This window comes from Chroicocephalus ridibundus, chromosome 9 (assembly GCF_963924245.1).
Source record: "Chroicocephalus ridibundus chromosome 9, bChrRid1.1, whole genome shotgun sequence".
Classification (NCBI taxonomy): domain Eukaryota; kingdom Metazoa; phylum Chordata; class Aves; order Charadriiformes; family Laridae; genus Chroicocephalus; species Chroicocephalus ridibundus.
Genome location: NC_086292.1, coordinates 36,385,938 through 36,399,126, shown reverse-complemented (window position 1 = coordinate 36,399,126; position 13,189 = coordinate 36,385,938). Strand labels below are relative to the sequence as shown.

At 41.0% G+C, this 13,189-nt stretch overlaps 1 protein-coding gene across 1 annotated transcript; it reads right to left on the bottom strand.

Moving 5' to 3' along the window:
• Positions 1 to 337: 337 nt before the first annotated feature.
• Positions 338 to 12,947, bottom strand: ARPP19 (cAMP regulated phosphoprotein 19). The gene is made up of 3 exons (XM_063345936.1): positions 12,678 to 12,947; positions 7,730 to 7,852; positions 338 to 4,313 (listed from the first exon to the last, which is right to left on the bottom strand). Exons 1-3 carry the CDS (start codon positions 12,720 to 12,722, stop codon positions 4,143 to 4,145), a joined length of 339 nt encoding a protein of 112 aa, XP_063202006.1. The 5' UTR covers positions 12,723 to 12,947; the 3' UTR covers positions 338 to 4,142.
• Positions 12,948 to 13,189: the final 242 nt, after the last annotated feature.

The window sequence follows — 13,189 nt, the reverse complement described above, 5'->3', positions numbered from 1 at the left end:
TTTGCACTGCCTCCGCATATTTGAGCGATGCTACTGCAATGGGATGTTTTTCTCCTCCGTTTGTTAGGGATGCAGCGCATGGAGGGTGTTACTATGACCTTGATGACTGCGCTAATTGTGCAAACGCACCACCTGGATCTTAAAGTTGCGCAAAGAGCAGCACCTAAGTCACAGCCTGAACACGAAATTAGCCGAACTTATCCCAGCATCTCGATTTCTTGGAAACGTTGCCGGATTCAGGCTAACAGTCTGTAGCACTGCAAACTTCTATATGCCAAGCTAATTCCCAGATATCCCCTTCACTCAGTGCAAGGGACCAAAACAACCATCTGTTACGGAGTTTTCAAACAATAAGCTTTAATTGCCTTATTAGAAAAATAAGCACTGAAATATATAAATGTGATTACATTAAAGTAATTCTGTAGTCTAGCATACTAGAAACCAAAGCCCGGTCATATTTTTAAGGATACAGAGTAGCAAGATTTAGGGTTTAGAAATTTTCCATAGAGAATACCGAAGTATGCAGGTTCTTGCAGGAAACCACAGTAAAGACGAGACAAATCTCCACATTGCAATAAAAACTAAGTAGATCAATTTATTCTGTATACTATACAATGTGTAAGTTTGTAAAGAACAATTGACATTTTTATCACCTTAACATCTTGACTGGGTGTAAGTATGTCCAACAAAATGTACTCCTGTGGCCTTTACACAAACACTGTCCTACTACATCAAGAACAATGAGAGGGAAGCCTTTGGTGCTACAGATTTGGGGACATATCTGTGAAGTTGTAATTAATCCACTTACCTATCTGGAATAAAACATTGGTGCTATCCGCTATTATAAGCCTACATGAGTACTACTCTAATAACTAAACACTATCTTTAAAGGCAAGATATGAAAGGGACTGCCAGTCTACAGTGTGGACAGGTTTTCTTTGAAAAAGGTAATTATCAAATGGTAAAACTCATATAATACATTATGTACATAAGTTTGGATAGCTGAGTTATCTTGCTGGAGTAAGCTGAAAGTAAGCATCGATTTGCAGTCATGTTTGATTTCCTGTTAAGTGATTATTGGACTTAACTTTTATTCAGTGTATAGAATCAAAATAGCCGTGCCTGCTGCTGAGGTCTGTCAGATGTGAAGGCTCATAATCAGTCATTGACCTAGTTAGTATTACAGTACTTCAAAAATACACATGGATAATATATTCATAGCTGAATTTGTAGCAATCTTAAGAACTGCAAGTCACCAAGTGAACACTGGAAGAGCTCGTGTTGTCCAACCAGCAGGACAAGCTGAATTGTAGCTGAGTAGAATGTTTAAATTTAAATGGCTATTTTTTTTTAAGCCTTCCCGAACACCAAGAAAGCTCAACCTTACACGAGCTACAGGGCAGTGGCACCAGACAGTATACAGCAAGTCACCGTAAATTGTTCAAAATTTGTTTCAGGCCCAGTCCTATCAAGTTTCAATTTCATTTATACATAGAAAAATAAAGAGGGATTTTCACGTTAGGACAAACATCTATAAAAAGCAGTTTGCTTCAATATCTCCAGTTTCCTTGCTATTCTCCTAGCCTAATTTCTTACTTGAAGTAGGTCCATTTCTTCAACCTGTTCTGCAAAAAATCACAAATTCTTTGTAACACTAGTGGAGGCTAAGGAATAAGGACAGGCTTGACAAAGCCCGTTTCATTACTAGAAAACGGCTATACAGTCTTGAAAAAAAAAAATCAGATTAGCAATTTCAAAATTCTATGGAATGACTCCTCTGAGCCAAAGACATTATATAGACACCAATATACTTTGCTCATGTTCGATCAAAACAGAAACAAATTAAGATTATTCATTTTCTCTTTATCGTTTTCTTATGTTTGCCTTTAGAAGAGAGCATTGCAGAAAATACGGGCCAGTGTTCTTTTTGACTAGCAGTCCTTTATCCTGCAAGAACTTTCTGAATATGTCAACATAAAGCACATCCTTCTAAAAACCTGCATCTGTTCAGTGTTTTCTCTTAAAATACCCACATTGGTGCTTTGTTTTTAACAGGTTGCTTCAGAACTGTTTCTTTAAAGAAAAAAGTATTCAGTAAACTGATCTTTTAGAAGAGTTTCCTATAGTCCCCAAGAACATCAAGGCTGTGATTACCTATATGAAAATCAATTACAATATGGATCATATTGCACTTTTAATATTCTGATTTCATTGAACAAACAAGCTTTTAAATGCATCAAGTTACCTGTTGTGGGAAAATAATAGAAGACTGGCGAGGAGGATTGTAAACGCACTCAGGTGTCTTGCAGCTGAGGTGTCGAAAAACACAATATATCGTACTTAATCCTTGTTTAGTCTTGTGTGTTTGACAAGTAGAACATCTGTGTGTAGGTAACATAGGCCTGTGATAGACTGAGGCACCCTATCAAACACACTGGAGATTCCTGCCCTGCTGTGGGAAAGATCAAAGCACAGTGGTAAACTCTGCCTGCATGAATCCCTGATATACAGGCAAAACCAGCAGGTTCGGTGATCCTCTAGCATGGACCGAGCTCTGCAGTGCCGGCGCTCCCGCTTGTGTACCTCTGCTGCTTTGGGGATCCCCTGTTGGCGAGGTCATGAAAATAAATCTACTCTTTGCACTTCATCCGTGGTTTTGTGGTTGTTCTGTGTCCTGCCTGTGCCGGCTCACACACCTGTCTAATATAAACTATGTATTTTGGCAATCTGGTACTTACGACCTGCATCATAAAGATGAACGGAAGTTCATTCCTATTTTCTGACATGAAAAGTTACGTGTTTCTCAACAGGTCATTATATAAATACCACTTCCAGTTCTTTAGATTCCCCAAAGCCCATGAGGGGCTACTGTATAACAAAGCGAAAAGCAGTTAGTTTACTACCACTTCAGGAGTCCAAGAAAAAAAAAATTATACCCTTACGCTTCCAGAAGTCTAAAATAGCCCAAAGACAATTGCATATCAAACCTTAGCAAGCCTAATCTGGAGTTTGCCAAACGGGAAACTAGAACAGCACATTTAGCCATCTCCCAATGTCATCAGACAGAGCATTTCAGCTTTAAAAGCTTAAAGAGCTGCTGAACAGAAAGGGCACTTGCCTCCAAATATAGGTAAAAATTCCAGATTTATATTTGAATGCTGGACATTGTTGCGAAACAAATATGCAACCGCAAAAGCCTAAGGCTGGGTCAAGTGTAAATGTAAGTGTTTTACAAATTTCAGGTATTCAATTTTTACTTTCAGTAGCAAGATTCTGGGCTCTTAGTTTCAGGACAAGACTTTGAAAGATACAGAATCACTTGTGCTTTGATTGGCACATTATCTGCTTTTTAAAATGTAAAACTAATAGACGTTTGCAAAAGGTTGTGCAAAACTATTGTATTTACAGAAATGGCACAAGAGTGAATTCAACAGTCTATGCACATGCACACTTCATTCACATCTTCAACAAAAGTGTGTCCTAAGCTACGGAACTGAAAAGAATACCAGCTTCAACAGGCAGTTGTCAATAAGCACTAGATTCACAAGAGTTACACCAGAATGGGCAAATATTGCCCAAGTAAAAACTCTATTGTTAAAGCTGAAACAGGTTTAAGGCCGTTCAAGTTCAAAAGCAGAAACAAAATTCAATCAGAGCCCTGTCTTTGTTTTTATACATGCTTTACCATCTAGCAACTTGTGGTCTAAACCTCTATTTTAGACAACAAACCCAAACACAGAAGAAAAACCCAACACAACTGGAGGTTATATTAAATACAAATATGCTGTAATTAAGATGAAATAACAAAAGCAGAAACATTAGAAGTTGTAAAACTTGCGATGTCACTTGCTGGAACCAGTCCTACACTAGGAAATGGGCAATATGTACATTTTCAAGTAGATTACATTGCTCTAACCAAACTTGTCCTTTTTAATCAGTGCATTGTTCTCAACTAGTCCAAATACTACACATTTTACTCTTAACAGTACTCCCTTACAATAGCAGCACATGCTATCGCTACCTGCAAAGCTGTCAGTCTCATGACTTAGTGTAAGAAAGAAAAAGGGGGATGTGAGGGTGAGAAATAACTATTAAGGAGAAATAACAGGAATGAGAATAATCATGCAGTTCAGCTGTTCTCGTCAGCCAGCCAGCTTGCTAGCAACAAGAGATGGTTTCCGCTGTGGAAGATCCTGTGGAGTAGGAATATGGTCACCAGTGACTTCTGTCTTGTCAGGAGCTGCAGTAGGCAGTTGCTTATTCTTCATCTTTGCTTTAGCCATGTTGTAATCACCGGAATCAAAGTATTTTTGCTACAAGACAAAACACATATATATTTAAAAGCCTGAAAGCTTATCAGATGCATGCACTGAATTACATGGTTAAATAGATTCTCTAAAAAATTTTAAAAACAGTTATAAAATCTTCCCAATTTGGCAAGGTAGCTCTATGTCAATTAAAAAAAATAAATAAAATCTTAGCAAGACTATTAAGCACGCATAGCTAAACTCATAGCATTAGGTAAGTATACAGTTAAGGTTCTACACCGACCATTAAACTCACGCCATACATAAACATCATTTGTACCCTGGTTTTCCCAAGAGCTTTAGTCTCCCACAAGTGAAACCTTGGGGTTTGTAAATTTTTTTGCAGTGAACAAGTCCTGCAACACAGAATAACTAAACAATGCATGAACTTAAAGCTGGAGAACAGAGCCTGCTCTATCATACCAGAAGATCAAAGTAGCATGAAACTGCATGCTAACAAGAAAACCTCTTATCTGCATACATTAAAACAGTGAAACTATAATCCCTAAAGTTCCCAAACCAATTATTTAACAAAGTCAAATCTACTGTGCAGTCTTTCTAAAAAGCACTATGTGAAGGAAATTCTTATCCCACACTCCAGGTTTCTTCTGAAAACAGAAATAAGTATATTAAGTTTGAATTTCTGTAACAGTGTTCCTTCATATTTCAGCATATTTTTATTAGCATTACCTTTAACAGCCCTTTTTGTTGTCAGATTTCTCAAAATATTGTTACCTATGGATGTTAAAGCCAAATGACTGTTATGAATTATCTGCATCATGGTAGGATGAGGCATGGAATTTCATTCAAGGTCTGCATGAAGTTTTCAACTTCATGCAGTCATGGTCACATTTTGCAGGAAAGTTGTATTTTGTTTACATCGTACTATGGGGTCTACCATTAAGGTACTTGTAACCCATGATTTTGAACAGATTGTCATGAGGCCAAAAAAAATCAGATTCAGGACAAAGATTTACAATAGCAACTGCTGCTTACTGTCACAGTCATTTCTGAAGAGAACACCCCCTAGTTAGTTTTATACACTCTTACTCCTCAGTCAGTTGAACAACAGCCATCACTACCTGCTATGTTTAAGTGCTTCCAGGCAGCATATTACTACCATACTCTTTATTCTGCATTAGTACTAAGGGTGTGTGTGTTTATGCAAGGCCTCCTGAAGGCAGCTTTTTATGTTCCCTGTCAGAGCCTTAAAGTTACAAATCTGTTTTTGCCACGCAGTCAGTAGTACATCTAAAACCACACACTTTTTATTCATAAACCTTCCCAATTCAATCATTTTGACAGTGTAATCTCTACTTACACCACAATGTTCTAGCACTACATCTACAGACTAGACCTCAAGTTATGAAATAATCTGATTTGGAAAAAGGCTTTCATATTTTGCCCTTCGAGACTGAAGCAACCAAAAGCAACTTTTAAACAGCACTTAGGTAATAACAGAATAGCTCAGTCTTTTAACTGCTGTTAACGGATAGCTGTTTCTGTCCATGTTAAGAGCTCCAAATAGAATGCCTCCACAGCAGCACAGTGTAGCATGGTTCTCATCTACTTGTATTCTGGAGAAAGCGTGCTAATAATGGTGTGTGCACCCAACGCAGAACATTTCTGGAGAGTAAATATCAATGGGCAGAGCGTGTCCTAGTTGCCAAATCGAAGAAAAACAGGGCTACAGTTGACTACACACAGTTAGAAGAATATCTGAGAAAACCTACCATCTTTCATGCATTAGAATACCAGTCCATTTCTTCCTCTAACTTATTCCTGTATTTTCCTCTGATTTACTCTAGCTTCTCATAGATGGCCTGTATTTGATCATCCCTTTCAAACTGACTACGTCTGTCCAGGTGTCTTCGTGTCACAAACACTATCTGAAAGCATACTCTCTTATCTGAAGAGTGATATTTTAAACTTCGGCAATCCAGGCAGCCCAAAGCACACCAGGCATCTATATTAAGTAAAGATGCTTCCTCATTTAAGACACTGAGCACACTTAAAAAAAAAAAACAAAAAAACCCGAACATTATTACCACCACATCAGGAGTGGAGAACTGAAGAAGGTACACTACGAATTGCAATCCACAACTTTATGTCATCTTTCATCAATGTAGCAAAATCCCAAACAGTCAATTAAGATGCCCACTGGTCTACCTCTGCTCAAACTTGAAAATATAGGCTGCAAACAACCTTTGCATTAAATAGTGCTATAATCAAGATGAAGAAATTGTACAGATTGTTATTGCTGGTGGTGAGCTTTCCTCACATTTGCACTGAGTGCAAGCAGTCATAATTCCTTTATGGCCATCAATCTTTAGGGAGTGGATGCTGGTCTGTTTTCCCGAATTATCACAACACATACTTACCTTCTGTGTCTACACGTACACTGAACCCACTGAAGTGTCCTTTCAGCTGCCTTTGACCACATAACAACATAACTCACAAAAGGAATCACTTAATCTCCCACCTGCCCATGCCCAGCAGCCATTAACTATGCTGCATATGCTCCAACTTATGAAAAAGAAGCTTATCCAAAAAAAGCTGCCAACAGTAACAATTCCCAGGAGATGTTACCAGATAGCACAGAATCAGCACTGAACTCCAACAGCTGGTTTGCGAAGGATTTGTACTTGGAATCATTGCATGCAATCAAAGGGCCTAGACAATAGTTAAAAAAAAAAACACAAAACCAAACCAAAACCCAAACAGTGTGACAGCAATGAAAGCACCATCAGAAGTAGTGACATGCTAGGATTATTCCAAGAACAGAGTTCCAGCATGCCTGAAAGGCATTATATAATCAATTCATGAATAATTAAACTTAAAAAATAAACGAATAACTAAGAAAATAAGAGACACTTAAATGTGGAACAATACTGAAATACTAACTCACTCTTCTTACTTCTATCATTAGTTTTGGTTAGGGCGTATATTCAGAATTACACCGCCATTCTCAAGCTGCTGTCAGACAGTACCTGGTGAAAGCTTAGCGTCTGCTGCGTTACATGTTCTGAAAACATGGATAATGAGAGTGGACATATGTTTTGGGGACATAAGAATGGGCAAGATAAGATCAGTAAAAAAACAGGGATAAGGTTCTGACCCTTCCTGTTTACTATAATGTTTTTTATGAAGTCTATTACAGCAGCACTGAGCCAGATTCTAAGTTTAATTTTTTCTAAAAAGTGCAGTTGAGCCACTGATGCTGTAAACAGCTATCCTGCCAATTTGGCATTGGTTTTGTGGAAACAAATTTTCCTTCCTTGTGCTCTCACAGACAAAGTTTAAATTTCTTAGCACTCTCTTACTAATGCAAAGGCCTATGGAGTGGGGAAAAAAAAAAAAAGTCACAGCTACAGGAATTTTGGAATTTCTTGTCCACACCCTGTGGACAATAAAGAACTCACTCCTTTTTGAAGCCTCTTCCTCAAGAAGTCTGAGCCTCCTGGCTTCTGGCCCAGATGAGGATATCTTGCTTTCAATTTTGCTTCTTCAACTTTTTCTGGGCTGATCACCTTATCCTCCATTTCCTGAAAGACAATTAGCAACACTGTAAATGAAACCTACAATAATGAACCATTTATGCAGAATACCTTTGCAGGTGATTTACCAACAGGCCCATTGCTGTTACCAAGTGAACATACCAATTATATGAATAGACATTTTCATACATTCTCTCTCGAATGCCGACAGCAACTGTAGGAGTTCAGCCTCCCATCTTAGATACCTTTCCTGGAGACATGTTTGAATCTAATCAATGCATTTCTCTTTCACATAAGAGTAGTCTATACTAAAATTAAATTATTCAATTCTGGAAAAAAAATCCCCCAACAAAACCCATTTTTTGGTCAGAACACGGGTTTCACTAAGAACGAACAAATGTTGAAAGCTGGGCAAGCACCACAGGACCTATTTTCAACTGCCCCTGTTTGATCATGCATTGCCACAATCTACGGCTGCTCTAACTGTAGTGTGTTGATATCCACTGTGAAAAAATGCTAAAGTAGCTCAGTTTTAAAAACATGCCTGCTATCATATTAATAGAAACAATACTGTATTTCTCTATACATAATTATCCTAAAATTATGAAGATGAAGACAGTTGGATAGTGCATTTGTGTAAAATAAAATGCATATTTTATGAGTATATTGTAAAGTATGGGTGCTCAAAGTAATCATTTGAAGATACTCATTTGGCAAAAACCGCAATTTGTACATCCAGTATTTCAACACTGACCTCTACTTTACACTCATCTATTCTGGTCCATGTAGCAATTTGATGTATGAAGTACAATTTCTTCTATTAGATCATTTCTAAAATATCTTCCATTCAAAATTCTTGTTTTGCTACTTTCCAGTATTTGGCCAAGGGCATTTTTATTTTTTTTGCATGCAAACCATTGCTAGTTCAGGGAAAATATATATTGATTTGCTGTGACTGCTGTCATTCTTGAATTATTATTACCATCTGAAGTCACAGAAAGACTTCTAGGCAGAAAAGAATTGCCACTGAAATCAGGAGGGCCTCACACTCATCTGTGACTAAGATTTCATATCCACTTAGAGCTGCTTAGGCAGCCCCTTCACGCTCTTTTCCATCCGTGTCATCATCCTTTGCACTGCATCAGTCAGCATGACTGCATGCACCCCACATGAATGGGTTGCAGAAATTAATTCAACAGAAAAACAACCATTTTATTTCCCCCCCCTCTGCTTGTTGGGCTGTGTTTCATTTGGATCCCTTTCCCCAGCCTGGCTCACCAAGCAGCTGCACAAACAGGTATGTTAGCACAGCAGCAGGGAGCACAGAGGAACACAAGCAGCTGGGAGCTACTTAAGCCAGAACTGCCAAAGAACTAGAGCCACCACACTGGCCTACCCCAGTGCTTTCCTATACCTCTTATAAAAGCTCAAAGTTCTATAACATTCAACATCTTTCTGGTAAGAAACCTCATAAGCAAAGGTTATAACAACAGATTTAAAAAATAACGTTGTCTAGTTGCTCCATTAGGCCAAGATAACTCAACTACAGCTTTGCACAACAGAGTGGGAATCTGAATTAACAGTTCTACCAAGGAAAGGTAGAGAAACTTCTATGAGGACAGGAACCAATGCTTTTTATTAGATGAAAACACAGCTAGGCAACAATACAAATAAATATATAAAGGGCAAAGTCTCCCTGACACTACTGAACATAGAACTATACAACTTCTCACTATATAATATCATACCAGCCAAGACCACAGTTTTCATGCGTTATAAAGATCATTCTTCAGCTGCTGTTCTTCCTATTGTGCTTTATTATCATGCCGACACTGACTGGATTTTCTCAAAAGCAATTCTTTCAGCTAAACACTTTCAACATCTAATGCTGAATCACTGGGTACTCACTGTTGAGCCAACAGACAAAGCATTTGAGGAGGCATGTTTTGCCAATACTAACCAAAAGGAGACAATTTTTTAAGAACAGAGGGCCAACAACAAATAGCTTACATAAATATGTATTCATGGTACATCAAAGGAGACATTTATGCAAACTCACAGGGCTGACAAATCGTCGCACAGCAGGCAATCAAAACACAAAGTACTGTGTTATGCATCAATGCAGCTGAAAAGGATACAGACTACGGTCACTTACTCTTGATGACCAAGAGCAACTAAGACAAAAAACTACGTAAGATAAATTAAAGAATTCCAATACAAACAAAATCAGCTGACGGCAGGTTCAAAAAAATACAGAAGACATCAGTTCTTCACATAAAATACAGTTAAGCTGCAGAACTCCTTGACAAAGGATACAGGGGTTGCCGAAAATTTAGATGGATTCAGAAAGCAACTCGACGTGTTCATTCGCAGCTCAGAAGGCTTTTAATCCACAGATTGCTGAGACCTAGGACAGTTTTCTGAGGAAGATCACTGCATGCATGTCCTGACCTTATGTTCTTCTGTAGACTAGATGGTATTGAGCAGTCTTGGAGATGTGCTGCTGAGCCACAAAGGCTTTAATCCAAATCAGCAAGGCAATTCATACATTTACAACATTCTCCCTTTAGTTACAGAAGCAACAACCAAGTGACTAACAAATGACTGGGGGGGGGAGCGGAAATCATGATATACCACGCTCTTCTTCCTAGTGACAACCACACAAAAGTTGTAATTTTAGTTCTCTACAGCAATTTGACACAGCTAATGAAGTCTGCTTACTTCATTGACAGGATCTACCAGGAAGGCAGTAGTTACCTAACTCACTTAAAGATAGCTTTTGCTTTTAATCTTTACAGAGCAGTGCAAAGTTCCCTATCTGTTGGATAACTGAACTGCATGGCTAAAAAAAGAGCTGTCAGTCTTTTTGAACTCTGGTATGAAGAGCTCATCCTCTTTAGCAAAAGATATCAGACAAATGTAAAGCAGAAAATAGGAAAAACATGAGAACAGCACAACTCTACAGCAAACTGATGTGGCAAGACCCAGTCCAGAAACAAAATGCACCACCTCTTCAGCTTCCTGAAAAATATAGGCTTTTAAGGCAAAAAGAGAGTCAGTCAACCAAGCATATGTTCTCCAATGTCTAAAGTTCCTTTGTTGCTGGACTTCCCCCACCACTATCCTGAGTTTTCACACGGAGAACAGGAAACGCTGGTCTTTGGCACGTTTTCAATTTATATCACTCTTGTTTAACACCTTTCTCGCCTAAAACATGCACAGAAGTTTAGAAAAGAGGTCTGATCATGAAAACACTGCCTCAAAGTTCATTTAGGGCCTTCATCTTTTTTAAGCATACATACGAATAAGTACGACAAAATAGGTTGTTTATGTAAGTATTTCAGAGCTAAGCATTAACTGAGTCAACGTTCAGTTTTGCCCACCCAAAGAGTTTTAGTGAAGCTTAATACTACAATGCCATAATAGCACAGATACCACAGTATTCTAACAGGATATATACTCACAGAAAACAAAGTTTTATTTTATTGGTGTTATTTTCTTGAACACCTCATCAGACTAAAACTAAATTAGCAGATCAGTAAGGGACTCCTGTCTCGCCGATAAAGGGTAATTTTTCGAAACAGCGCATAAGCACAGCATTTCAAGACTTCAGTCTGAAACTCAGTTAGCAAAAATCAGGCCCAGTCACCTGACTTCATCAGAACACACTAGAAGGCATCACAATGAACTTGCTACCACATGTTTTACTATGCTCTTATTACAGAGCTATTCTAGGAGTGCTGCACAGGCCAGGGATTTATTTTTACAGGCTTTGAACAGGAACAGTAGCCCTTCAGTAGTGTACCTAACATGAACGTAAAGTTGAGCTGCAGAACACACGCATTTAAGAGCGGATTACAGACCTGCAATAGAAGCTGGTTCTGATTACTGCACCTATTGAGAAGGTATCATTCCATATGAACCCCCAAAGCTCGCCTACTTGTATGACTAACTCATATTACAAATTGTAAATTATTAAACAAAAACTTGACAGCTGAGGTAGATTAAGCTTTTTTTTTTTTAGCGTCCTTCAAAGCAGTACTTGTGTTTCATAACTGCTCCCTATCAGAAATAGCTGTGGAGATTGCAACTGACTCCATGTAGCAATGACAAGACTAAAAACCAAACGGCTTCTTAAAGTCACAGCCAGCAGAGGGAAACTGCTAACAGCATACAGACATCTAGGAAGCCAAATCCCACTTAAGAGACTATAAAATTCTTAGTTACCGAGATGACATAACACTGCCGTCACAAGATAACCCAGACACTTATTCTTTCTAAAAGCCTTAGCAAGAACAGGCCACAGCCATTGTGTTTTGGTTATTTCCCCTCCTAAATACCTTATATTAAAAGCTGAAAGTTTTCTATAAGTGAAACAAAAGTTCAGCCACAGGATTATCGCCGGTTTTCAGCGGCTGAGCCTGCGAGCTGGTTTTCTTCCCCGCCCCCGAGGCCCTGGCAGGCCGAGCACCCGGCCGGGGCCGGCCTCGGGAGCGAGGACGCGCCATCAGCCCGTCCAGATCCCAGCAACGCCAGCGATTTACCGGCGAAGAGGAATTCCCCGAGCGCAGAAGCCATCATGGTGGGGCCGCTCCTCCGCCTCCAGCCTCCGCCAGCCGCGGCCGGCAGGGCTCGCGCCCCCCCGCCCCGGCCTGCAGCGCGGCGCCGGGCCCCGTCCTCCCCGCCGAGGGCCGCTGCTCTGAGGGAGCGCGGCAAGGAGGGCGGCAGGGCCCGGGAAACGCCGCCTGAAGGGCCGCGGCGGCCCGGGCTGAGGGAGGGGAGAGGCCCGGCCGCGGCGCACCCGCTCCGCCTCAGAGGGAGGATGGAGGCGGGAGAAGCCCGGCGGGCCTCGGCGGGGCCGCCGGCCACCCACCTTCTGCTCCTCGGCCGAGGCGGGCTCGGGACTCTCGGCAGACATGGCGCCGCGGCAGCAGGACGGCGGGGAGAGGGCGGGAGAGGGAGGCGCGACCGCCGCTCCTCCGCGCAGCGCAGCGCTGCCACCGCCTCCCGCACAAGATGGCGGCCGCTGGCAGGACGGGGCGCCGGCGGGACCAGGCTTCCTCCGCGCTCTGCCTCCCCGGCGGCACCGCCGCGCTCCCGCCGCCGCGCAGCACCCGCTTCCGGCCCCGCCCCGCAACGTCACGCCCGCTGCCAGGCATGCCGGGAGGTGTAGTGCGGCGAGAGACCCCCCGCGGCCTGCGGGTAAAGGGTGAGAAATAGACCTTTGCTGCTCGGCTCGAATTAGTTCTTTCTGGCGACTTTTGCAGGTGAAAACACGAGGGGCCGAGTCCTCAGCAGCTTTGCTCGAGGATCCTTTTTGAACCCCGGGCGCCAGCTGGCGGGACCGCGGGTCTCACTCTCCATGGAAGCCTCGTGTCAGCGCGG

Coding starts and splice junctions, on each gene's coding strand:
- ARPP19 (XM_063345936.1), bottom strand. CDS start 12,722: ATGTCTGCCGAGAGTCCCGAGCCCGCCTCGGCCGAGGAGCAGAAG. Junction 7,853..12,677: donor CCTCGGCCGAGGAGCAGAAG/GTGGGTGGCCGG, acceptor ATTGTCTTTCAG/GAAATGGAGGATAAGGTGAT. Junction 4,314..7,729: donor GGAAGAGGCTTCAAAAAGGA/GTGAGTTCTTTA, acceptor TTTGTCTTGTAG/CAAAAATACTTTGATTCCGG.